We start from the raw sequence: 27,805 nt of genomic DNA, 5'->3' as shown, positions 1-27,805 counted from the left end.
GCCCTTTCGTTTTCCTACTTCTATTGCTTTGGCAATGGCGGCTCGCGGCGTGGGGATGTTGGCACGTTTACCCCTCTGTGCTCAGAGAGGTCAAGTCCGACGTCCTACCCACAGGCTTCTCAGTTGCCCAGGCACTGTGGCCGCAGACGTTAAGAGAGAAGAGCAGTCTTCGAGGAACGTGGAGACTGGTGAGGGCGCCGTGTCCCCGGTTTGCTGTTTCGGGGACCCACAGCGGGCCAGGGAAGGGGGGAAGAGACTGGGATCTTGGGCGAGCGCGTGGCTTGTGTATACGTCCGTGGAGCCTTTGGCAATAGGGTGAGGCCGTGTCCCGTCCTCCTCTAAACTCATTAGGGGTTCGCAGGGCCGCTCCTTGCTCATGGTGGGAGTGGGTTGGGTGATGTTTGGTTGAGGGCGCCTGTCTGCAGTAATTAAAGTATTTAAATAGGCCTGCTAATATTTTATAATTTGGCAAAACAACGTTCCCAATGAAAACAGCGATGCCACACATCAGTCAGTTGCTTCATTTACAAATGTATTTGATTTTACAAGTTGTTGATGGAGGATGAGGATAGTAAAGCAATAATGAAATAGCATTATTCGCGGCTCCCAAATACAGTGTTCTGCTTGTGGAAATTACTGTCCTTTGGTTTATTCTTTTGGCCATTTTGGTAACATGGTAACAGATGTGCATTCACCGGAACAGGCTGCTGTCCCGCAGACGTTCTAAATTTATATGCTGCTTTGTGTATGGAGGAGCTCACTATTATTGAACTCCTTTTGTGACCCTGGAGCTACGGTATCTGATTTACAATTTTTAAAACAATCTAGCAAAGAATGTATCTACTCTCGCCACTTAACAGGCGTACAGAAAGGCTCAAAGAGCAAAGTAACTTGTGCTGGGATACATAGGTGAGTTCATTTAGACCTCGAGTAGAGTTAGTAAGCAAACTGTCGATTTCTGCTGTAGTTTTAAGAGATGAAATTATTTCTGGGAATATTTTTATAGTAGGCTAAACAAGTAAAATGTTCCCTAAAATAAATGGTAGGTTTGCTCTTCTCATCAGACTATATAAAATGAAGATTCATATGGACAGGGAGCAGGAATTTTTACTTAATATGATATTTCATTGACATACTGATGGATTGTATTTGGTAGAAGGTGGTTCTGTTAAAAATTCTCAAGTTACTGAAAATTTGAGTAAGGATTCTGCCAAGAAGCTATTGTTATTTAACATCTGTATAGTGGTATAGATTTGGGAGTTGTTTTTTTTTTTTTTTCTTCTTATGCTCTTTGAGAACTAAAACTCTGTCAGGTTGGTGTGGAAGGAGTTATTACAGCAGTTTATAGATGAAGAAACAGGCTAGTCCAAATGGCTAGTTCATACTTACCCATCTGTTAAGTAGGTAAGGAAAGAACCCGATTCCCAGGTTATACTCTTCATTTTGTACAGCTTTGTTGTTTTTCTTAGGAAATGTGTTTCATTTTGTATCATAACTGGCTAAACGGTCAGACTCTTGTGGTGCCTAACAAAACATTCCTATAGATTTCCATTTTTAAAAAGAGAAGAAGGTAACTGCACTTTATACTCAGAAATATGACATTTTATAATTGGAAGGGACTTGAGAAATTTCCAGTTGAGGTTTCCATTTAGTGTGAGAACTTGATGGAAAACATTTCTAGTAATATTTTGTAGTAACAAGGAACACACTAGTCCAAAATCAGTCAATTCCATTTTTTGGTCAGGCTCTAATGGTTGGAAAATGTTTGTAATGAGCTAAATAAGCTTAACATTGACATAGCTTTTATTTAAGTAGTGGAGAAGAACCTCAATTTTAAGAATGAGAATATGCAGTGTATTATTCATCCCTCTTTGGGGTCCAGGTGACAGAAGCTAACTTGAATTAGCTTAAGTAGATGGGGGAGGACAAACCAAGCCATGTCACGAAACTTCAGAGAGAGCTAGGTGCATTAAGGTCAGCTGGATGGATATGGCCAATGTAGGGTCTTGTTGTTTTCCTCAGCTGTTGTTTGGTGGCCTCCTGATCTCAGAATCTTCTCCACAGAGGCATGGCCACCGCAGCTTCATGTTTACCTGTTTGTAGCATTCACCAGAAGGAAGCATAAGATCATCTTTTACCTGAATTTGTAGAATTTGAAGAAAGAACTTTTGATTGATCACATCCCGTGCCCACCCCCGCTTTGGACCCAGAGGAGCTTTCCAAAATAGTCTCATAATCTTAGACCATCTAGTGGAGTGAGGGTCAGTGTCACAGGTAGGATAACTGTATTGACTGCCCCCCCTCCCCACTTCATACAGTGTTTTTCTACAAGCAGGGATGTCTTGTGCCTCCAACAAGGGGGACCATTGGTGGTAACCAGACAACAGATTAATTCTATAAATGGCTACCTACCTTATTAGACATTTGATTTTGTGCCATTTTTTCACCAGTTATGAGACCCGCTCTATCTCAGAGGTTATTGTGAGAATCAAAATATAGAGTATATATGTAAAAGTGCTTGGAAAACTAAAGTGCTGTGGCGAATGGAGGGCTCACTGTTATATTTGAAGACAGCATTTGGGTTCTCAGTAGTTTTTTTCCAGGCTGTAAATCCCACTTTATTTATAGTAATTCTCTGTCAGTTTCTAGACCTTTTATTACTATTCTCCAGATGTTCTCTGGTTTTTGTTTTTGTTTTTTTTTTTTTAAAGACCTAATTTATTTGACAGAGCAAGTGCGTGCTCAAGCAGGGGGAATAGGAGAAGAAGCAGGTTTCCTGCTGAGCAGAGAAGAGAGTCTGATGCAGGACCGGATCCCAGGACTCTGAGATCACGACCTGAGCCAAAGGCAGACAAAACCTACTGAGCCACCCAGGCACCCCTATCTGGTTCTTTAATATCCTTCATATCCAGTATGTCCAGAGGAGAACATATATTGCATATGTGGCCTGGCCAGTAAATAGTAAAGAAATGCTGTTATCTCTTAGATTTGGATTTTTGAAAATATTTGCTTTAATAAAGTTTGGAGTTTTATATATGTTTCTCTGTTCTCTTCCTATCCATACCCCCAAAATTAAGACATTTCTTTGACTAATTCTGAGCTATGATCAAATCGAAATTTTGGGCCCTTTATATGCAACTACTCCTAAGTTGATTTTCTTCCCCACTATGTCATTGTATCTTTATGTTGTTTTTAATTTTAGATGTAGAACAGTATTTAGCCTTATTTTTTGTTTTAAGTTTATGCTTTCCAGATTAGGTCATCAGTACCATAAGTTGAGTCGGTCATAAAACATTAGCACTCACTACTTTTTACTCTAAACTTTGTGTCATTTGTAGCTTTGCTAAGCCTTTTGTGAGATAATAAAAAAACCTGAATTTTTTTTTTTTAAGATTTTATTTATTTATTTGACAGACAGAGATCACAAGTTGGCAGAGAGGCAGGCAGAGAGAGAGGAGGAAGCAGGCTCCCCGCCGAGCAGAGAGCCCGATGTGGGGCTCAATCCCAGGACCCTGAGATCATGACCTGAGCCGAAGGCAGAGGATTTAACCCACTGAGCCACCCAGGTGCCCCCTGAATTTTTTTTTTTTTAAGATTTTATTTATTTGACAGACGGAGCTCACAGGTAGGCAGAGAGGCAGGCAGAGAGGGAAGCAGGCCCCCTGCTGAGCAGAGAGCCCGACGCGGGGGGGCTCAGGCGGGGGGCTCGATCCCAGAACCCTGGGACCATGACTTGAACCGAAAGCAGAGGCTTTAACCCACTGAGCCACCCAGGAGCCTCAAACAACCTGAATTTTTTGTCCCTTCCTTCACAACTTTGTCTTGTCCTCATCATTCTTACCTACTGTTGTTCAAGGCCAGAACGGTTAATTCTTTGGTTTCTACCTCTCCCATCTTCTCAAGCACATTTCTTGATCTTTTTATCAGACTTCTCTATCAATCTTAAATTCAGTCTCTCCTCTTCCTAGTGACCAACTGCAGGGATATACTTGTATAAAAGTGCAAAGACGTTGTGTGCAGTTGATACTGCAGTATTGTTAGTAGTAGTGAAGAAAGGAAAAGCACCTGAATATTTATCAGCAGAGGATTGCTAAACTATGATAAATTAACAAGAATACTTAAACAGTTACTTAAATAATGAGGTAAACATATACAAACACAGGTGTCCCCGATGTATTAAGTCTTCAGAAGTATATTATAAAACAATGTATAATATGATTTCAGTAATCTTTTAATTATGTAAAAAATGTTTATCTGTGGAGAAACACAAATGTGTATGTTTATATGTGCCTTAAAAATGTCTGGAAGCTTAAATACCAAACTTAATGGTTGGGTGTTACTAGGGACAGAGAACAAGGGAAGGAGTTATACTTTCACTTTATAAAATTTAACAATTTGACTTTACTTTTACAGTAAGCCCTTAGACATCAGTCTAGACTCAGTGAAAAACAGACAGGAATATATAGGTAGTAATTACAAAGGGAAGAGTGGGTGAGGTGATCTAGGCAGATCCAGTGTAAGAAAAAAAAAGGAAATAGGAAAAATTGGAAGAACTGTCAGTAGACTGAGATCAAAATAATAATAGTCTCTCTCCTCAGTATGGAGGACAGATATTTTTCCATCTTGTTAAGTAAGTACAACACCATGAATTACCTTCTTTCACAAGTGTTGAAGTTCAAGGTAATACGGAGTGGAGGAGATTCTACCTGGAAAGTCAAAAGTCTTCACAGACTTATGGAAAGGTGAATAGAGTTTTTGAGCAGAAAATGAGAAAGTGGGCATTCCACTCAGAGACAGGACAATTTTAAAAGTTCACAGTATGTGGCAGTATTGTGTGTGGAGTAGCTTAAGTGAACAGTGCAGAAGGAGGAAATGGTAGAAATTGACTTTGAAAGGGAGTGGTAGGACAAAATGCCAATAACTATACCCATGCTATCAGGGTTAGACTTGATCTTGAATGCAGTAGGGAAGCTACTGACGGGTTTGAAGCAGAGAGGTCAAACAATGAGACTTCTAAAAGATTAATTTATAAAGATCACTTTGTCAACAAAGAATGGCTTGAGAAGGAAAAGACTGGTGTGAATGAGACCAGTTTAGGAATCAGACCTTGAAATAAGAGATTGATGTTAAAGAGTTGGCATTCAGAATGGAGATGTGGACCCCTATTTAAGAGATGCGTTTTCAGCACCTGCTGAAATCAAAGAATTTAAAATCCAGTTGCTGCCCATAAAAGTTCATGATAATTTTACTAACAAAATACAGGGTTATTTGTATGTAGTGAATGTAGGAAAGGTACTCAATATGTGTCTGATCAGTTGGAAATGTGGACTGTGTCAGGGTCAGGAGTTCTGTGGTGTGCCATTAGAAACTGCCTCTGGGTCTGTGCTATTGAACAGAAGTTAGGGTTCAGCAAGCCCTTACTGGTTAAACGCATTTGTCTGTCTGGTCTGTGAGGATGTCTTAGAGTTTGCTGAAATTAAGGTGCAGTGTGTTTGTACTATTCCTTGATCCATCAGTATTATAATCTTCTGAAGGAAGACAGGTCTAAAAGCATCTGCCAATTTCCATATAACAATTCTATTTTCTGTACTATTTAATTTCTTTGGAAGTCTTTGGAGTATCGATACCAGACTTGGTGATTTATAATCTCTAGAATCTATCTCCAGATTTCTGGAAACACTTTTAAGCCACCCAACTAGAAGTTAAATAGATTGGAGGAAAAAAATTACTTTCTAAAACTCAGTGTTTCGTTCTCATATGCTCTTAGAATTTGAATGATTTTCTTTTTCCTTATACTTAGTTGGCGATCTTTCCTTCTTGGTCATCGATTATTAATACCTAAATCTTGATTTTCACAGCTCTTGTCTTCATTTCCTTTGGTTGTAAAACACCTAACCTTTGGGGTGGTTCCCTCCCCCCAAAGATTTTATTTATTTGAGAGAGAGAGAGAAAGAGGGAGGTGGGGGGGGGGTCAAGCACAGAGGGAGAATGAGAGGGAGAAGCAGACTTTTCTGAGCAGAGAGCCCAATGTGGGACCTGATCCCAGGACCCTGAGATCATGACCTGAGCTGAAGGCAGATGCTTAGAGCCACCCAGGTACCCCCTGGAGTGGTTTTGATGAAAAAAGAAATAACCCTGTATTTTTTTTTTTTTAAAAGATTTTATTTATTATTTATTTGACAGAGATCACAAGTAGACAGAGAGGCAGGCAGAGAGAGAGAGAGAGGGAAGCAGGCTCCCTGTCGAGCAGAGAGCCCGATACGGGACTCGATCCCAGGACCCTGAGATCATGACCTGAGCCGAAGGCAGTGGCTTAACCCACTGAGCCACCCAGGCGCCCCAAAATAACCCTGTATTTTGTTAGTAAAATTATCATGAACTTTTATGGGCAGCAACTGGATTTTAAATTCTTTGATTTCCCTGTGATACACAGCATGGTAGTTGGTAACTCATTGTTAATTGTTTCAGCCGGATCAAGGCCCAGGGTGAAGAAGAACGATAATAACTTACTTTAATACGTTAAAGTTCTAAACTCATTCTCATTACACTCAGGCTTGTAATAATTTCCTTTAGGCTTTGGAATGTTATACTTTGTACAGATTTTGTATGTGTGCATTTGGGAAGGTGTTACACAAGTGATTTTAACGTTCCTGATTTTGCTTTTAAAATTTTGTGGATCTCTCTTTTCAGTGCTGGCATTGAATGCAGTAAATCAAAACCAGGAGAATGGTAAAATGAAAATTGGAAGTAGTATAGCTTCATTCTTACATAGGTAAAGAAGAAAGAAGATGAGTTTTGGATTTAATGGTTTTAGTCAGCTATAAAATCTTTATATACCTTTTCAAAATATGCTTTAAATTTTATATCTGTGTGTGTGTGTGTGTGTGTGAGAGAGAGAGAGAACGTGCAAGCACACGCATGCACTGGAAATGTTTTTGTCTCATTCATAGGCTCTGAAGACAGGACTCCCAAAAAGAAATTCTCTGAGGTGCAGAAAGAAAGACGAGAACAGGCACAGCGAACTGTTTTAATACATTGCCCGAATAAAATCAGTGAAAAAAAGTTTCTGAAATACTTATCTCAACATGGACCTATTAGTAATCATTTCTTCTATGAGAGCTTTGTAAGTATTTGAAAACAATTTACCATTCATGCCTTTGAAAGAAAAAGGCTCTGTTTGTTATTTGCAATATGGTAAAGTTAGATTCTCTTTTGATATCCTTAAATTTCTTAAATGATTTATTTGGTATGAGAATAGACATCCTTATGGCATTATAACAGAATTATAAGTAACTTAAAGCTGACTGATTCCATCATTTGAATACTTTAAGTAGTCTGTTATCTTAGGGATAAAGGCCAGGGGTGAGGGATTTTTGTTTTGCCTTTTTTTTTTTTTAATTTGATTTTATTTTTTTAGTGTTCCAAGATTCATTGTTTAATGCACCATACCTAGTGCTCCATGCAATACGTGCCCTCCTTAATACTCACCACCAGGCTCACCCAACCCTCCACCCCCCTCCCTTCTAAAACCCTCAGTTTGGGGACGCCTGGGTGGCTCAGTTGGTTAAGCAGCTGCCTTCGGCTCAGGTCATGATCCCAGCATCCTGGGATCGAGTCCCACATCGGGCTCCTTGCTCGGCGGGGAGCCTGCTTCTCCCTCTGCCTCTGCCTACCATTCTGTCTGCCTGTGCTCATGCGTGTGCTCTCTCTCTCTCTCTCTCTCTCTCGAACAAATAAATAAAATCTTAAAAAAAAAAAAATTAAAACCCTCAGTTTGTTTTTCAGAGTCCATAGTCTCTCGTGGTTCATCTCCCCCTCTGATTTCCCCCAACTCACTTTTCCTTTTCTTCTCCTGATGTCCTCTATGTTATTCCTTGTTCTCCACAAGTAAGTGAAACCATATGATAATTGACTCTCTCTGCTTGACTTATTTCACTCAGCATAATCTCCTCCAGACCTGTCCATGTTGATACAAAAGTTGGGTATTCATCCTTTCTGATGGAGGCATAGTACTCCATTGTATATATGGACCATATCTTCTTTATCCATTCGTCTGTTGAAGGGCATCTTGGCTTTTTCCACAGTTTGGCGATTGTGACCATTGCGACTATGACCGTTGGGGTACAGATGGCCCTTCTTTTCACTGCATCTGAATCTCTGGGGTAAATACCCAGTAATGTAATTTCAGGGTCATACGGTAGCTCTGTTTTTAATTTCATAAGGAATCTCCACACTGTTTTCCAAAGTGGCTTGAGCAGTCTACGCTTTCAATGCCATCCTGATAAAAATTCCACCAGCATTTTTCAAGAGCTAGAACAAATAATCCTAAAATTTGTATGGAATCAGAAAAGACCCCGAGTTGCCGAAGAAATGTTGAAAAAGAAAAACAAAGCTGGGGGCATCACGTTGCCTGATTGCAAGCTTTACTACAAAGCCGTGATCACCAAGACAGCATGGCACTGGCACAAAAACAGACACATAGACCAGTGGAACAGAGTGGAGAGCCCAGATACGGACCCACAATTTGATATGGTCAAATAATCTTCAACAAAGCAGGAAAAAGTATCCAGTGGTAAAAAGACAGTCTCTTCAATAAATGGTGCTGGGAAAATTGGACAGCTACATATAGGAGAATGAAACTCACCATTCTCTTATACCATACACAAAGATAAACTCGAAATGGATGAAAGACCTCAACGTGGGGTAAGAATCCGTCAGAATCCTAGAGAACATAGGCAGTCACCTCTTCCTCATCGGCCACAGCAACTTCTTTCAAGACTTGCCTTTTGATTTTCTGTTTCGTCATTGTTTTCAGCTTCTGTCGGCTAATATTCCTTCATGGTGTTCCTTTTCTTAGTTTGCTTAAAATGATTAGAACCAGCGGTTGTGTTAGAAGTGTATCATTTGTAATGAATCTTTTTTAGTATTACGATAATCCTTCGGATATTTGAACTGAAATACTATGTCAACTATTATCCTTCTGAGATATCTTCTGTTTTTCCTTATGATTTTGGCTTAGGGTCTTTATGCTGTTGTGGAGTTTTGTCAAAAGGAAAGTGTCACTTCACTACAGAATGTAACTCGCACTCCGAGTATGGACACAGAGGCTGCAGTTCCATTCAAGTCACGTTTCTTCAACGTAAAGATGAAGAATCCATCAAACCAGACTTCAGAACAGTCCTGCGTACAGTACAGTAATCATACCCCTCCTTCAAGCAAGAAGCTTTCTGAATTACTTTGTTATGCAGAAAGTGTAAGTTTTTAAGTATACTTCCCAGGTTTCCCCCAATTTCTGAAAATATGTGTGTGTGTGACATTAGTTTATATATTATGGGTTCTTATCATAAGACAGTCAGACTAGGGAATATGTTTAGTGAAAAGTAAAAGTAATCCTTCCCCACTCCCTGCCTCCACACCCTTCTTGTGCTCCTCCCAAGTAACCACATTCTTCCAGAGTTTTCAGCCTTTGGTCTGTACAGGTTTTCTTTTTCCAGTCAGCATAATGACATACAGTTGTACCTGGCATTTTTCTAGAAATTTAAAAATATCTCAGAAAAGATATCATTTCTGATTTAATCTGTTTTGCTGCCCTAACATTGTTTATATTAGTTAATTTTTTCTTACAAAGCCTTGTCAGAAGTTTAGCTAGTTTAGTACTTTCAAAGAATTAGTTCATGATTTTTATCGAAATGCTATTTTTGATTTGATTTTCTAATTATAAAAATTTTATTCCTGGGGCACCTGCGTGGCTCAGTGGGTTAAGCCGCTGCCTTCAGCTCAGGTCATGATCTCAGAGTCCTGGGATCGAGTCCCACATCGGGCTCTCTGCTCAGCAGGGAGCCTGCTTCTCTCTCTCTCTCTCTCTGCCTGCCTCTCCATCTACTTGTAATCTCTGTCAAATAAATAAAATCTTTAAAAAAAAAAATTTATTCCTAACCTTATACATTTCCTTTATTTTCTTTTACTTTTCTTGAGTTGAATGCTTCTTAGTTCAATTAATTTCAGTACTGTTTCCAAATATGGGCATTTGAGGCTATGATTTTTATTTTAAATACTTCAGTGCAGTTTCAAAATGTGATGCCTTTAACACCAGTTTTCTGGTGAAGATACAGGATTATTATTCTGAGGAGTTGAGGAATCATGGGCCTTCGTTACCTGAAGCATTGCTTATTTCTAGTGTTTCTTGCCTTTAACATTGGTTCTTCCTTCCCCCAACTTCATTTAAAATGTCTAGCTTTGTGGTTGTTTTGATCTCTTTCTGGAGCTTTTTACTCTTTTCATTTTCCTAAAACAATACTTAATTGTAAAGTAATAGTGAGTTTAGCTGTAGCCAACTTTGATTTTGCCAATGTTATCATTCCCTCAGTTCTTTTTAAAGGAATATTTTTAAAATCTTTTAAAAAAAATTTAATCAACTTCTACAATTGAAGGAAAAAAAATATGTTTTTATGGTAGGTCTCCAAAGCCATCAGATCTCTGGAAGTAAAATGACAGTTATTTTCTATGACCTGTACATTTTCTGTATTTTGTTGGTTTTGTTCTGGCCAGCTAGATAGATGATCAGCTGAACACTCTCCTGAAGGAGTTCCAGCTGACGGAGGAGGACATTAAGCTCAGATACCTCACCTGTTCTCTTATTGAAGACCTAGCAGCTGCGTATTTTCAGGACTGTACAGTGAGACCCTTTGGCTCCTCTGTGAACAGTTTTGGGAAATTAGGATGTGATTTGGACATGTTTTTGGATCTAGGTGAAATTGGAAAATTCAACACCAACAAGGTAATTATATTTCATTAGATCACTAAAGATATTTTAAAAGTAATCTTTGGACTTTGTAAAATTATAACTGTTGGTTTCTAAACTTTAGTAAACATTGTGGCTAAAGAATATGATCTATTTGATATTGATTCTTCGGAATTATAAAGTCTTTCTTTGTATTGATAAAATATATGATCATTTTTTGGTAAATATTCTACACATACACAATAAAATGAATTATTTTTTTCCAAGGATTCTGGAGTTTTTCCGTTAGGCCTAGGTTATTTATTGTGTTATTCAGATTGTCCGTATCTTAACTAATTTTTTTTAATCTGTTTATCTAGTCATTGAAATATTCTGAAATCTCATGATTTTTTGGTTTTGTTAAGTTTCCTTAGGAATTCTTTTGATGTTTGTTTTATTTAAAGGCTATGTTAGCTTCATGTGGGTATATAGGTATATGATTATTATATCTTCTTACTGTTCATTTATCATTAAATTATGTCCTTTATTTTTATGTATGCTTTTTCCTTACATTCTTTTTTTGTATGTTAAGATAACCACTTGTTATTTGCTTCGTGTGTCTTCTTCTATATCTTCATTTTGACCTTAAATATGCTGTTATATTTTGGGTGTCTTGCAAAAACATTCTTTGTTTTCTAGTACTTTACTGATAAAACTTTTTGTGTGTAAATCTGATTTATGTTGAATTTACTTTGGTTAAGGGCTGAAGTCAGGATCCAGTTTATTTTTTTCAAGGGCCACTTGACTCATTTGTTAAATAGTAATTTTAACCCAGTGATTTATGGAATCATTTGTATTAAATTCCTATATATAGTTAAAGTCAGATTATAGTTTGTTTTCTTTGATTGATTTGCTGTTTGATTTGATTTGTACATGTACTTCCTATTCTAACTACTGTGGGCTTAAAACATCTTTTATGATGTAATGGCTAACTGGGAAAAGGCAGATAGATGGTCGCTGAATTTATAGAGTCAGTGGTTCTACATGTAATGTTACTTTGTGTTATATGATACATAGTGGCATATCAGTTAATTGTACAAAGCCAGTGATTTTTTAATTTAGTACTTTATACTCTGAAGAAACAAAAGACAACTGAAGATTTTTTAAGTCTGCTGTTGGCTTTGATTTCATGAAGAACTTTTTGAGTGTGTGTTTCTTGTTTTCTGGTTTCTGTTGTGCCAAAAATGATTTAGAGCATCCTTCTAGAAAGTTTAAGAAATTCCTTCTTATAAAAAGCTCCCATTTCAAATGTTTTTATTATTCAGACCTCCGGAAATTTTCTGATGGAATTTCAAGTGAAAAATGTTCCTTCAGAAAGGATTGCAACTCAGAAGATCCTGTCTGTGATAGGAGAATGCCTTGACCACTTTGGCCCTGGTTGTGTGGGTGTACAGAAAATCTTAAATGCTCGGTGTCCTCTTGTGAGGTTCTCACACCAGGCCTCTGGATTTCAGTGTGATTTGACTACTAATAATAGGTATGATCTCTTGAATTTATCATCTTAAATGTGAATATTATGAGGTTTTAACATAGTTTTTCTTGTACAGAAACAGTGGCTTTGGATTCATATATGTTTTAATAATAACTTTTTAAAGTTTTGGACACTTAGATTTAAAAATTGGAAATGTTTTCTCATACATATCTATTGGCTTTTTGGTTTTCATGAATAAAACCTTAGGATATTGTGTTTAAAGTGTTATCATACCTAACTAACATCATCTTCTGAGAACTGTGTTTCATTGTTCTTAACTTACGTAGCCTGATAACAACATGAAAGCACTAGAGCAGATGTTCTGTATGTAGTCTTCCAAGTATATTTAGAAAATATAGTAGCACCTTTAGAAAATAAAGTAGCACCTTGAGTTTGACCTTTGAATTGGCTCTAGATATAGTTTGGGTCCTAAACCTGTATGGTGTTTGCTTAGGTCAGAAAGCAGTCTACGCAGCTTCAGACCGCATAGTTTCTTCCTTTAGCATATTTTCATTTCATTATCCTAGCAACCTGCTTCCTTAAAAAAATGGGGTGCAAATGACACGTTTTTTTCATACTCTGATTCCTTTTCTTTCATTCTTAGTCGGGCAAACTTCTCAATTGAATTTATTTCATAACTCTAGTATTCTCATTGCATGCATTAGATTTCACTATATTATCTGTTAGATAAATACTCTTTACAAAAAACAGATTTAAAAAATCCATTCCAGAGCTGTTTCGCTTCATCTCATGTTCACTAACAAGTCAGTGCTGAGTGCTTTGGAGTTTCTCTCAAGTAGTTCAGAGAGTAAAAATAAATAAAAATATATAATGCACTTCCTATCATTATTACATTTTTTTTAATAACATGTAAACTAGAACAAAATGACATCTTTGTTTGTAGTAGTGTTATGTTTATTGTCTTGTCAGGATAGATTTTTAAAATTTGTTTTACTATCCTTCAGGTTTTTATACTCCTGCATTGCTTCTTTATATAAAATACCTTGCACTATTTGATACTTATTTTCAGCTTAATTTAGATTTATTTATATGACACATTTAATCATGTGGAATTTCTAATTTGCCGTTTCTTCTTTTTTCTTTAAACTTAGGAAGTAAATGCCATGATGAAACTTTATAGGTTGAAGTTGTTACTGTTAATGGTCTTGTGCCCTCTGTTGGTTCTTTGGGAAATTACATGTTTGATCAGTGGGAGCTTAATTTTAAAATATTTTTGATTAATAATTTTTTGCATTGTAACATTATGACTAGGAAACTTACTGAAAATAGGGTCTGAGGAGCGGGTTCCATGGTGTAATGGTTAGCACGCTGGACTCTGAAAATAGGTTCTGAAATTTGATTTCTTTTTTTTTATTATTTATTTTTATAGATTTTTAAATATTTTTTTTTTATATTTTTATATCTTATAAAAAAGACTTTATTTATTGAAATTTGATTTCTTTAAAAGACATCTTCATGGGTTTTGGTTTTTATAAATGTTAGACTTACATAATTTTGGCTGAATTTTAAGACATGTATACTCTCTTGATAAAATAAGTAGAATATTTTCCTTGCTTGCGAAAGGACTAGATAACTAAGGTGTGAAAGTGAGGTGTAGAGCCTCTCATTTACAAATGTGTCAGTGTCTTTATTGATAGTTACTAAAGAACACAGATGTAGTCATGTTTAGGAACTTTGATTAAAAGTTCTGAGTTTTACAACTGCAGTAGGACTATCAGCATTTAAAAGAGTGTTTTAATGTTAATGAATGTATTTGATATTCAGCCATTCACATTAAATTTTATATTGCATATACATAATGCTTTTGATTATCTGATCATGGTGTTCTGAGTATGCGTAGATAACAGTAAGATATTTATGTATGTTTCCAGGTATGTGTTTTTACTCTACTCTGGAGCCATAATTTGGGGTTTGAAAATTCTTTTTTTTTTTTTTTCCTTTTTCCGTTTAAAGGATTGCCTTGAAAAGTTCTGAACTCCTTTATATTTATGGTGCTCTCGACTCAAGAGTGAGAGCCTTGGTGTTCTGTATTCGGTGTTGGGCTCGAGCACATTCATTAACGAGTAGTATTCCTGGTTCTTGGATTACAAATTTCTCTCTTACAATGATGGTCATCTTTTTTCTCCAGAGGAGATCACCCCCTATTCTTCCAACACTTGACTACCTAAAAACTCTAGCAGGTAAGACTGGAAGCAGTCTCTTCTCTTTCTGACATTTTAAAAGAATATAATTACCATGTGTTGTCAGACACGTGTGTTTGTTTATTAGTCATAAGATTTGTCTCCTGTGTTTTTAAAACTTTGTGAATCTAAAATTAAAGTGCTTTGTATTTTTTAATGCCCACAAGGGGTCATGAGAGCAGATGATTTGCGAAGCTGAGGCCCTTAGAGTTCTGTCCTGTTTGTGTCAGTTGGCAAGGTTCTTTACAGCTATCATGAAACAGTTGGAGCTTCTCTCTTGACCAAGCCTGGAATGATCTTGGGGAGAAAAAAACATCCCAGATACAACTTTTGAGTGGATCAGAGTTTCGGTGATGGCTTTCCAAATCTGAATTTATTTCCAGATTTTTCCTGAAGTTGCTAAAATGTTTCATAATGTTTTAAAGATCCTAAATGTGTTTTTTAGTTAAAAGCTTACAAGCAGTCATGGGTGAATTATTGTAAAATAAGTATATTCTTTATGTCACAAATGAATTGACATTTTGGTAGACTGCAGAGATACTAAAGGATGAACAGTTCTAAATTCTAAAAGGAAGGTAAGTAAGGAATATGCTCACAGAGCACAGCCACTGTGTCTTCCCCCATCCTTGGTGCTGTGGCCACAGCAAAGTACATCTCTGAAGCTTCCTGGTTTAAAATAACCTTAAGGGGATTTTATTCCCTATGGAATAAATCTCCATTTACATAGCTTGGTATTGAAGATCTTCACTTATCTAGCCACACCGACCCCCCAGCCTCTTCTCCTGTCCCTCCTCCTGTGCGCTCACGTTGCGCTCAGTACCGTGGTGCCTCTCCTCACGCTCCATCTTAGCTCTTTGGTTCAGACTCTTTGTTTTTCTGCCTGGACCATGTCTTCTCTCAATTCTCTCTTCTGTGCCACCTTCTCTCATTATCCAAATTAGAAGTAATTCTTCCTGTGAACCCTGTTAAGCACTGGTGTAGCTTGAAACCGAGCTTTAAAAATGCTCAGTGTGATAGGGTAAGGCAGAGTAGGAAGTTTTCAGAAGGTAGGGTAGTGGTCATGAATCTCTCTCTTGAGGTTGAATTAAAGAGGCAACATCCGTGGCTGTGCTCTTTCATTGTTTGGGGTCATTCATTCACTCAATATTTCCTGGTTGCTTATTGTACATTGGCTTGTATTTTTGGTACAGTGAGGATATGGATGATATTCTTAGGTAACACACCCTGGTAGAGGCATAAGGCAGACACGCAGACAGACAGACAGACATAAAATGTGGGTATTTCTTCACAATAAACAACCTGTAAATAGCACTTCCTCTTCAACCTTTGTGTGTGTGCTCATGCCTAAAACTGCCCTCACAGGGGTGCCCCGGTGGCTCAGTTGTTAAGCCTCTGGCTTTGGCTCAGGTCGTGATCCCAGGGTGCTGGGATCGAGCCCCACATCCAGCTCTCTGGCCAGCAGGGAGCCTGCTTCTCCCTCTCCCACTCCTTCTGCTTGTGTTGCCTCTCTTGCTGTGTCTCTCTCTCTGTCAAATAAATAAATAAAATCTTTAAAAAAAAAACTGCCCTCACAGAGACCATTTTGGGGAAAAATCATGGAACTCTTGGAGTTTAGGAGCTAAGGAAAGCAGAAGCTATGAAAAGGAGGAAGAACAGAGGCAAGTTGACGTAGGGGGCAAACTGTTCCTAATAGCCTGTTGCTGTTTTCCAGCCGCGTGGGAACTGCCACCCCTGTCAGAGTTGGGCCCTTGACAGACCCTTCCTGGGAGCAGTTCTACTACCTTCTCTCCTTACCTCCATTTGTTTCCCACCAGTCTAATTATAACTAGCAGAATGATTATCAAAAATTCATCTCTTACTATATTATTCTCACTTGAAATCCTTAGGTAACTTCCTAAAATCTTTTTGAAAAAATTTCTGCTAATTATTTTTAGAAAAAGAATGTGATTGATGGACAAACTTAAAATGACATGTTGAGGTTTTATTCCAGATCTATTTTTTAAAACAATTTACCTTTATTCACATCTAATGGCATCAGAACAGACACAACTAGTTTTGGAATTCTTTAATTTTCTATTTTAAAATACCAAATTGGGGGGCGCCTGGGTGGCTCAGTGGGTTAAAGCCTCTGCTTTCGGCTCAGGTCATGATCCCAGGGTCCTGGGATCGAGCCCCACATCGGGCTCTCTGCTGAGCAGGGACCCTGCTCTCTCCTCTCTCTCTGCCTCCCTCTGCCTACTTGTAATCTCTGTCTGTCAAATAGATAAATAAAATCTTTAAAAAAAAAAATATACCAAATTGGTTGCTTACAATTTTTTGTGCTAGCTTTTTTTTTTTTTTTTAAAGATTTTATTTATTTATTTGACAGAGAGAAAAAGCACAATCAGGGCGGCAGCAGGCAGCCGGAGAAGCAGACTCCCTGCTGAGCAGGGGACTCAGTGTGGGACTCAATCCTAGGACCTGGGATCACGACCTGAGCTGATGGCAGCCGCTTACCCCACTGAGCCCCCCAGGCACCCCTTGTGATAGCTTTTAAACACTAAGAGAAATTTTCAGGATGCTTTTTGCAGCTTAATCTCCACACAGAGCACATTGTGGGCGTGAATTGCCAATAAACGAATACATGAATTTGATTAGCATTATTGTTACTTTTTTATCTTTGATTTTTTTTGAAGTTCTGATAATACCTTGAATTTTTTATAAAAGGATTTTTCATGAATGTATATTAAGGATGCGAAGATTATTTTAAGGAGACTTTATAAAAATATATTTTTTTATTCATTTAGGTTCCATGTGTTTTATACTTTCTGATTTTAACCAGTGGTCCCACATTGGTATATATGCTACAGGACCTAAGAATAAAAACAATGATAAACTCTGAAACTGTCAAAACCATCTCGGGTGCTCTGTGGTTGATTGGCTGAGTGAGTTAAGTCTTGTGTATAATCTACATTGTGCCTCTGCCTCGATTTTCAGATAGTGGCTCTCAATTTGTCTTTTTTAAAAAAAGAAAAATATTTGCTTGCTCGCTTGTTTATTAATAGAAGGCGGCATGAATTTCTGGAACACCTTCTATCACTTCTAGGGCCTTATAAACCTGGTTGGAACTTAGAATAATCCAGAGGTCGTAGAGTTATATTTAGGGTCCCTTTGATCTTCCCTTTCTTCGTCATCTCTTACATTCACTTCTGTGTGCAAATCTGGAGACTCATGGTTCTACCAGCTCCTTGCTGGTCCTCATGTTCTGCTCTTGTGTCCCTGTCTTTGCCTGATACTGCCTTCTTCTCACTGCCTCCTCTTCTCCAATGGAGAGAAGCTCTTCAGCGTTCCGCCAGGCAAGGGAGAAGATGAACCCAGATCAAGATCTCATTTGTTAGGTCACTCCTGGCTGGCTCCCCGCTGCCGGCCTTCCCGGAGGTAGCGCTCTGTTGGCTTCCAACACCTGGTACACATGTATATTGTAACAGCTGTCGTGTTGCCAACTTATTTACCTGCCTGTGTTGGCCCAGCCTTTTTAGGGCCGGCAGTCTTTGATTCATTTCTGCATCTTCCGTTCCTGGCATAGCATTGGGTTCGTAGGAGAAGTTCAGTAAACAGATTTCAGAGGATAGGCTGAGCTTTTTACAGTTGAGAGCTTTTTGTACTGAGCATGATGGAAACTTTTGTATTTTGGTTACTCTTGAATTTCTGTTTCTTTGTGTTTTCTTATAATCTCTGCTCCTTTCCCCATTATGTCTGTTATTGTGTGTTCTCTCCTATTTTGGCTTTGCTGCCTTTGTTAAATTTACTTCTTCACTTAGTGCTTTCTGTGGCATTTTCCTTTCATAAACAGTTGTTAGGTTATACCTTTTTGTTTGGGATCCCTGTGCTTCCTTCCTGCGATGAATTAAAGGTTTGAGGAAGAAATGACTGGGTATATTATCTTTGGCAGTTTTGATGCAGAAACCCCAGGATGGAAGAGAGTTTTAATTGTTAGTTCTGTGTGATGCAGGAACAACTTACTGGGTGCTGACCCTGTGCTGGGCACTTGGCTAAAAAGTCATATACACCATCTCATTCAGTCCTCCCAGCAAATCTCATAAGGCACATTTACTATTTTCATAGGTGAGAAAACTTTGAGAGGTTTACCAAATTTCTTAAGGTAACTGAAATATATTACATCTAGAAGTACTTGCGTGTATGTGTATCAGTTTTCACAAACTGAACACACCCATGGAAAGTCCTCCCTGAGTGAAAATACCACAGAAGCACTAGCTGTCTTCCCTTCGGGCCCCTCCACGCCCTCCCCACCCCACCCCACTTCCACAGCATGGGTTCATTTTACCTGTTTATGTCTCATAGAGAATGTATTGTTTGGCATCTGGTTTCTTTTCTCTCAATATTATGTTTAGGAGATTCATTCCTACTCTTCGTGTATTTGTGGACCACTCGTTGTCATTGTGGCACAGTGTTCTACGGGAACAAACCAAAAAATATTTTTAATTCTACTTTTGATGGGCATATAAATAATTTGTAGTTTGGGACCATTACAGGTAATTACTAATACCATTCTAGCACATCTCGTCTGGTGAGCACAGGCACTCCTCTATCAAGTATAAACTAGGAGTAGAATTTCTGAGTCTTGGGATTTGGGTATATTCAGCTTCAGTAGATACTGCCAAACAGTTTTCCAAAGTGTAAACTCCCACAGGCATTGTAGACGAGTTCTAATTGCTCTGTATCTTTGCCAACACGTGCTGTTATCTTTTTCTTATGGTAGCTGTTCTAAATGTATGCGTGGGGGCATCATGGCTGTGTTTTGGTTTTCTTTTCCCTAATGACTAATAAAGTTGAGCACCTTTTCATCCCTACATCAGTCACTTGAGTAATCCTTGTGATGTTTCTTTAAGTCTTTTGCCAATTTTGCTCTTGGCCTGTCTTCTCCAAAAATTCAGTTGTAGGAATTCTTTATATATTCCTCATGAGTCCTTGGTCATACATTGTGGATTCATGTGTATGTCTTTTTTTTTTTTTTTTTTTTTTAAAGATTTATTTATTTATTTATTTGACAGGCAGAGATCACAAGTAGGCAGAGAGGCAGGCAGAGAGAGAGAGAGGAGGAAGCAGGCTCCCTGCTGAGCAGAGAGCCCGATGCGGGGCTCGATCCCAGGACCCTGGGACCATGACCTGAGCCAAAGGCAGAGGCTTTAACCCACTGAGCCACCCAGGCGCCCCTCATGTGTATGTCTTTATATCTCAAATAAATACATACTGTGGTTCCCTTTTCATTCTCTTAATGGTGTTAAGTGAAAAGAACTGATTTTGAAAGTTCAGTTCTACCAAAGTACAGATGCACATAATAGGTGAAGAATAAAATACTCTACGAACTTAGTAACTCACACTCTGAGCCTCTGCCTCCTGTTCTTTTTGCCTCTCTCTGTAGGTAACCACTTTTAACTTTTTTTAGCTGATCTGTTTGCTGTTATAAACTATATTTTCAAAAAGTGTCATAATTTCTCTATTTAACTAGGGAGTATAATTGGCATATACAACTTTATATGGGTTTTAGGTATAGAGCATGATGATTCGGTATTTGTATATGTTGCAAAACGATGACCATGTTTCTTGATTTTTAGTTTTAGGCAGTATGTATAACTTCCCTTTATGGAAGAAGAGGAATTACCTTTTTTCCTCACTATACACACATCTCTTCCATGCCTCATATTCTGAATATGGCTATGGCTTAATTTTGCTATGCACTCTTTATACTTTTATGACTGTGTAAATGCTGTTCCTGTCTAATCCATGGAGTAAACTAAAATTAATTTTCATTCCTGCCCAACTTTTTCTGTTCTTTGGAATTAATAGTTTTTAATATTCCTTATTTTCTTGTTTGCTTAGTTTTTCATGTACTTAACATTACTGGAATCTCCAGCTTGCTGCTAGTTGTCTAAAATCTTTTGTCAAAACAGTCATCAAATATTCTATTAATTAATTTTTCCTTATGTAGCTTCTGTTTTTCTAAATTTTTTTTTTCATTTTATTCATTTTTCATTTTAAGTTTAGTGTCATGTTAGAGGCTTTCCTCAGGTGTTTGGTAGTCTTTGATTATCTGCTCATGTTTGAGTTAGGAACTAAAAAGTCCAGTTGATGGGGTGCCTGGGTGGCTCAATGGGTTAAAGCCTCTTCCTTCGGTTCAGGTCATGATCTCAGGGTGCTTTATGTCACTGTCTGGGTCATTCCTCTTGAGCTATTCAGATTCCCCAGAAATGACTCTTATTTTTCTGGAAGAAAAGACCCTGATACTAGCATGCTGTCACGTAGACATTGACTACGCTTTTGTTTACTTACTGTTCCTTTTAGAACATTGTTCCTACCCTCAGCTGTGTCTCCTGTCTTCCTGTGTATAGATATCCTTTCTTTTACCCTGTCCAAAGTAAGCCTAAGGTTTTCTTTCCAGGAGGAGGAGATCTGGGGGAGTCTAACTGCTTTCTCAGCCATCAGGCTCCCAGTCTTGGTGCTTCCAGTTAGCCCTGGTACTCACAGCTCCTGAGTTGTTGGGAGCTCTGCCTCATAGATCGGGTTTTTTCTTGGCTTTCTTTACTGCTAGTTCAGTATTCAGTCTTTTCAGATCTCCTAAGTCTTTGCTGCTTGTCCATCTGTTCTAAAACTGAAAAGTTTTTGGTTCATATTTCTTCTGTTCTCCATCTTTAAGATTTCATTGGTGTTTGGGGAGGGGAAGAAAGAAAGACGCTTGTGTTCCTTTCATCATCTTTACCCCATATTATGTGCTCTTAATCAGAATATTGGCTCCCTCCTGGAGAGGCCGAGTGTTCGTGGAGCATATGGCATGGTGGGATAAGCAGGTAAAATTTTACCCTGTGCGTTGATGAGCGTGAGTGATTAATAGGGAACGATCTGTATATAGATGTGCGTGTGTGAAGAATAGTATCTGAGTCACATTCTGGAGTTGAGTGAGCTACGAGGCAATAAACAAAGCTCCTTCGATAACACAGATATCACCATAACACATTCTTCACAAGGTTAGGTCCAAGTGCTTGAGAGGCAGTTGCCTGGATGGGCATTTCGGAAAGCATTCTGGCTGCACAGGTTAGAAGGAAACAAAACGTCGTTTTGTGAATAGCACCTCTGCCCCCTCGTGTTAAACTGTCTGCATTAATTATACAATACGGATCACCTGTTGGCTTCTCCCATTTAATTACTGCTGATCCATGGCATACTGGAACGTTTGGACCTCTTAATAGTTCTGCTAGAAGCTGAATATAGTTACGATTTTTAGCTCTTCAAGCTGTGTTCCAGTAAGCTCCTCTTACAAAAATGGGACAACACAAAAGATTTGTTATCAAAGAAAAAAATAGTAAGCCTTCAAATGAACTTTATTCCTGTTACGCCCCTTACATATGTGCCTGTCAACTTCAGGTGACTTACTAGAAATACATGTAGCTGGCACAGTATAGATTTTGTTCTTTTGACCAGAAAGATTAACAAAATAATTATACAGCCTGTAGACATGATTATCTGTGCTGCAGCCCCTCAGTAATCTATTAAGAGTGCCAGGAGTGATCCCTGTTACTAATTATCAATTCCTATAGTGTGGATATTAATTGCCTGGAAGACTGTGGGTAAGTTATCAATGTAGCTGTGTCTCTGGGAACATTACTCAGTGCATTTTATTTGTCATGTATACTGTGCTGAAAAAGAGTTGTGGATGTACCAATCCATGAGGCTCTGAGGTTTCCAAAAGAAGCGAGGAAATCATATTTAGTAAATACATAACCTTATTTTTTCATAGTTTCTAAGCTCACTTAAGGTGAAGGTGGGGGAATGTGTCATCAAGCTCCTAATATGGGTTAATTAAGGTGCTTAGCTGGCTCTTTTCCTCATGACCGGGAGTTTGTATTTACTTAGAAGTTTTTGTCACTATGTTATACAATACTTTTAAGAAAAGAGTACCACAGGTTTAAACTAATAGTGATACGGTTCATATGTCTGAATAGGTTGGGAATCATTTTTCTATTACAGTACTATCCAGTAGAACTTTCTGTGATGATAGACATGTTTCAGATCCATATTGTACATAGGAGGGTAGGCACTGGTCACTTGTGGCTCTTAGGCACTTGAAGTATGATTAGTGTGGTCAAGGAAGTGAATTTTTTATTTTAATAGCCACATGTGGCTGGTGGCTATTATATTGGATTGTGTGCATGTTGTCTAGGTGTTACAGTAGATAAATGGGGCAGAGACGATAGGAGGGGAAATACTTGACAGCCAAGCTGCTAGGTTTGAATGCCTTAGGAATTTTGAAAAAACAAAGATGGCCCTATCTTAAATTAGAGGATACTTTTTTTGTCCTTCGAGTTTTAATACACTCTGTTAACCCTTTTAGTGAAAAGTAGCGGTCACAGAGACGGTCTCGGTTTTTCATTATTGTACAGTTCTTGAAATGTTTTAATGTGGACCTCATTTTTCTATAATGCTTTAATTGGAAATACCTTCCTGAAAAAAGACAAAATAGCTAAAAGAGCATCAATATATGTGACTGTCAATATGTCACAAGAAATATAACTGTCGATAATTTGAAAGAGTAAAACATGTGCCTGGGTCCCATTAAAAAATAGATCTAAGTGGGGCACCTGGGTGGCGCAGTGGGTTAAAGCCTCTGCCTTGGGCTCAGGTCATGATCCCAGCGTCCTGGGATCAAGCCCCGCATGGGGCTCTCTGCTCAACAGAGAGCCTGCTTCTCTCTCTCTCTCTGCCTGCCTCTCTGCCTCCTTGTGATCTGTCTGTCAAATAAATAAATAAAATCTTAAAAAAAAAAAAAAAGATCTAAGTGTGGAATGCCTTGGTGGCTCAGTCGGTTAAGCATCTGACTTCGGCTCAGGTCATGATCTCAGGGTCCTGGGATTGAGCAGAGCATCAGGCTCCATGGTCAGAAATCAAGGTTGTCCCTCTTCCCCGCCCCGTCACCCCCCCCCCCCCGCCCCCGTTCATGCATATGCTCTCTTGTACACACACTCTCTCTCTCTCCTTCTCTCAAATAAATAAAATCTTTAAAGGAAAATAGATCTAAGTATAACCGAGTATAAGTTCTTCAGGGTACTTTAAGTAATGTAATAGAGGACATAAAATATGCTATTAAAATAAATATATGGGGTGCCTGGATAGCTCAGTTACTGAAGCATCCGACTCTTTCTTTCCTCTCAGGTGATCTCACGGTTCTGGGATTGAGCCCCACATCAGGCTCTGTGCTCAGTGCAGAGGCTGCTTCCCCTTTCCCTCTCCCCCTGCCTCATCATGTACATGTTCTTTCTCTCCCTCTCTAAATAAATAAATCTTTTTAAAAAATAAGTAAAATTAATATGTTAGGATCTAGAGTAACTTGAGAAATTCTTTTAGTGACCAGGTCTTACATACTGTCTTGGCATACTGGAATGTTTGGACCTCTTAATAGTTCTGCTAGAAGAAAAATACAAAAAACGACCAATAAAGGGGGAGACAAAAATTTGAAGGACCCTTATTTATCTCTTTCTGATTTCTATATTTAATCCCTTCAAAATATCATTCAGGTTACTGGTTATGTGCCTGCTGTATGCTAGACATTTGTGGCTAGACTGGATGTGGAGAGGGGGAATAGCGAATGGGACAGCGACATTTGTAATCCCAGACTGGGGTAGGGGCGTGGGCAGCATGCATACACAATCACAGGACAGTCAGTTAAGTGCTCATGGAGTGTGAAATAACTAACAGAGGATGGCCAACTTGGAGTTGGGAAATGCTTTCAGATGAGGTGGCTGTTGATCCGATTTTCGAAGAGTGAGAATTTGCTTGCTTACTGTGCAGTGGAAGGTAGGTTAGAATGGGCGAGGAATTTCATGCTGGCTGTATATTTATCATGAAGGGGATGAATCCTTCTGAAGATACAGATACTATAAGAAGAGGTGAATGCTTAAGTCTAGGGTGCTGTTTACTTTGTGGTTGTGAATTCTAGTTTTGCCAGAATACTGCATTTTTAGAAATCACCAGAAGTTCTTCAAAACTCTTAGACCATTCAGTTTGTGTCGTTGTTGCAAATACATGCATGAAGGGGTGATGAAGATAGAAATGGAGAGGAAATTCAATATTTTGATCAAAGATAGTGCCAACATTTGAGTTGGTGAAGGATGGGAGCTATCTACATTTTCGTTTATAACTGAAAAACTGATAACCTCAAAAGATAGATTAAGAATCGTTGGGTTGGGGGCACCTGGGTGGCTCAGTGGGTTGAGTGAGCCTCTGCTTTCAGCTCAGGTCATGATCCCCATGTCCTGGGATCGAGCCCCGCATCAGGCTCTCTGCTCAGGAGGGTGCCTGCTTCCCCCCCTCTCTCTGCCTGCCTCTCTGCCTACTTGTGCTCTCTGTCTGTCAAATAAATAAAATCTTAAAAAAAAAAAAAAAGAATTGTTGTGTTGTTGATAGACAACTTCAGTATGCTAAAAAAAAAATGTAATGCTAATTTCACTGTACTGTAATTAGTCTCAAATCTTTTTGGTAAGGAGTTTTAAATCCTATTCAGTGTAAATATGTATAACACTAATAATAGGATACATTAATCTGTAACTTCAATTTAGTTAATTATCGAATCCTTTCTGAAGTAGACAATATCTTTGAAATGTGGAAATTTTCCATTTCTGTTTTTTGAAGGTGCAGAAGATAAATGCATAATAGAAGGCCACAACTGTACGTTTATTAGTGACTTGAATAGAATTAAACCTTCAGGAAACACAGAAACACTAGGTAGGTGTTTTTTTCCCCTTTTTCTTTGTTTTTAATTGAAATAGACCTTCCTCTTATTTTCCTTGTTTTATTTTTCTTACAGAATCACTACTGAAAGAATTTTTTGAATATTTTGGCAATTTCGCTTTCAATAAAAATTCCATAAATATTCGACAGGTAAATAATATTTTAATATTTAATGACTAAGTGGTCTTCTGCTGTACTAGTGTTTAATTAGTTTTCAAAGCACTCTAACATGTTATTATATTTCAGCTCCACAGTAAGAGATACTAATAAGGAAATTGATGCCTAAAGGAGCTATGTAAGATCATTCATCTAGTTATTTGGAAGAGCAAAACCCAGCTCTTTCAGCATCTAATACTGCCTCCTTCAAAATGTGGAATATATTCTGAAAAATCTTCTGGAAAAGATAATTTTATATACACTTCTTATTAAACTGCTTTTGTGTTCATGGAAGAAGTAGGATACCCAGCCGTTTTGATTTTAGTGATTGTCTCAATTTGAGCTCTAAATTTATTTGGGCAAATGAATTTATGGTTTGGATTCATATGAGTAGCTGGAATAAGAGACTTTTATTTTTTTTTTTAAAGAAAATCCAGAGCAGAATCCTAGGCAAAATTTTTTACCAAATGAGGGATACTTGAGGTAGCTCTTTGTTTGGGTTTATTCTGTTTAGCATTTGGGTACTCGGTTACAACCATTGTAAGATTGGCTACATAAAACATATAATCAGATACTCTCTTTTGTTGTTTTATTTACCTCTTCCTTTTTTCATTCTTGCCTCTTATCCTGCTTATGGAGATTTTGTTTAACAGCAACAACAACAGACAAGTGTGGGGAACGGAGAAGGAGGGGACACAGAGCTCTGGAATGCAAGCTCTTATGGCTTAGATTCCATATGAGAGGAAGGTGACTGATCACATGAAGTTCTTTATCCTTTTTGTCCTCTGACCCCTGGGCCTCAGGGGTGATGGATAGGCAGGACCCCTGCTGGGCAGGGCTTGAGAGCAGTTGGGGAATAAAGAGGTGCTGCTCACATTGGAGAATCGTGGCCCTGTGTTTTGTTACTATTTTAGTAATATGTGTGATATCATTTGAAAGAGAAGATTACATATACTAATGCATCACTGCTGGTCGGATGAATCACAGCTTTAGCTTTTCTTTTATTTCTATGGGATGTGGCCTTACCTGTCAGCAGCTTATAGAAGTTGGATCTTTAGGCATATAATAGAAAACTTGCAGTGTTTTATAGTGAATAATGAATAACCTTTTGTTCCTTCTCTTCCTTTCTGACTTTATTCTTGGGAAACGTTAATTACTGTATTTAATTTAAGGATATTCTAATTTTGTGTGCTTCTGTTTGGTTTTAGCAAGTCTCAAAAATAAGTGTGTCTTCATTTTATTTTCTGCTCTTTTTCACTTTTTTCCCTTCCTTGCTTTATCCTCTTAGGTCAGTTGATACTTTAAAAATATTTCTGTTGATTGAGTTAGTCTAGATAACTCCCATCTGAGCATCATCATCCATAGCTATAAACCTAACTTATATTTCTCTAAAGAAAAATCACAGAACTACAGTGGTAAAAAAAACCCAATCAGAAGTACGTACGTACGTACGTACGTACGTACACACACACACACACACACACACACACACACGACATGCACACATACCCAGTTCTCTTAGGAAAGCAATTCTTTACTCTGTAAAGTAAATGCTGGGATTTTCCCTGATTTTGACATTTTATTAGACTAAATTGTTCTTATAGCTGAGCCTTTCATATATTTATACATTTTTTCTTCTTTATAATAATCTGCAGGGAAGGGAACAAAACAAACCTGAGTCTTCTCCCCTGCATATTCAGAATCCTTTTGAAACTTCTCTCAACATCAGCAAAAATGTAAATCAAAGCCAGCTACAAAAATTTGTAGATCTGGCCAGAGAAAGTGCTTGGATTTTAAGTCAGGAAGATAAAGATCGCCCTTCCCCATCAAGTAATCGGCCCTGGGGGCTGGCAACGCTGCTGCTTCCTTCGGTGGTAAATAGTGTGTCTCTTGCCAAGAAGAAAAGGAAGAAGCCTGCAAGTGAAAGAATTAAAAATTTGCTGGAATCCATAAAAAGTAGCAGTCCAGAAAATGACACAAACACCAATGGGAAAAGAACAGTTAGTACTCAGGCATAGTGGCTCCTCCTTCGCTTTAAGAACTGGTTTCTCCCGAGAACATGCGCTTTGGGGCGCCTGGAAGAATGGGTGTGAAACACTCATAGATGCCCGCTGTCATCCGATGTCCCTTTTCATGATTTTCTCACTGGGCCTCCTCCTCGTCTGAAGTTCTGGGAGTTTTCAGCCTGATAAGCCTCAGATCCATCAGCACCTAGAACGTCCGCCACAAGGAATGGGTGACAGAGGATTGGAATGCACTTTAGATAAACTATACAAAGCAAGAGGTAAAAAATCAGTTTTAGAATCAAACCATTATTGATATCAACATTAGGCCCCGGATGGAAATCATTTACAAGGACTTTGGGTATGTACATATGTAGTCATTGAATTTAATAAAGCTTCAGAATTTGCTATTACC

The 27,805-nt window shown here is 38.3% G+C and overlaps 1 protein-coding gene across 1 annotated transcript; it reads left to right on the top strand.

The window, feature by feature from the left end:
* On the top strand, positions 1-27,801 carry MTPAP (mitochondrial poly(A) polymerase). The gene is made up of 9 exons (XM_047741153.1): positions 1-188; positions 6,951-7,123; positions 9,020-9,253; positions 10,553-10,777; positions 12,046-12,257; positions 14,226-14,452; positions 25,133-25,225; positions 25,308-25,381; positions 27,043-27,801. Exons 1-9 carry the CDS (start codon positions 35-37, stop codon positions 27,403-27,405), a joined length of 1,755 nt encoding a protein of 584 aa, XP_047597109.1. The 5' UTR covers positions 1-34; the 3' UTR covers positions 27,406-27,801.
* The last annotated feature ends 4 nt before the right edge of the window (positions 27,802-27,805 follow it).

Source organism: Lutra lutra, chromosome 8, assembly GCF_902655055.1.
Source record: "Lutra lutra chromosome 8, mLutLut1.2, whole genome shotgun sequence".
In the NCBI taxonomy this organism is placed as follows: domain Eukaryota; kingdom Metazoa; phylum Chordata; class Mammalia; order Carnivora; family Mustelidae; genus Lutra; species Lutra lutra.
Note: the sequence above shows the minus strand (reverse complement) of the source record. Positions and strands in the feature narration are given on the sequence as shown.

Coding starts and splice junctions, on each gene's coding strand:
- MTPAP (XM_047741153.1), top strand. CDS start 35: ATGGCGGCTCGCGGCGTGGGGATGTTGGCACGTTTACCCCTCTGTGCT. Junction 12,258..14,225: donor GATTTGACTACTAATAATAG/GTATGATCTCTT, acceptor TTCCGTTTAAAG/GATTGCCTTGAAAAGTTCTG. Junction 25,382..27,042: donor ATTCCATAAATATTCGACAG/GTAAATAATATT, acceptor AATAATCTGCAG/GGAAGGGAACAAAACAAACC.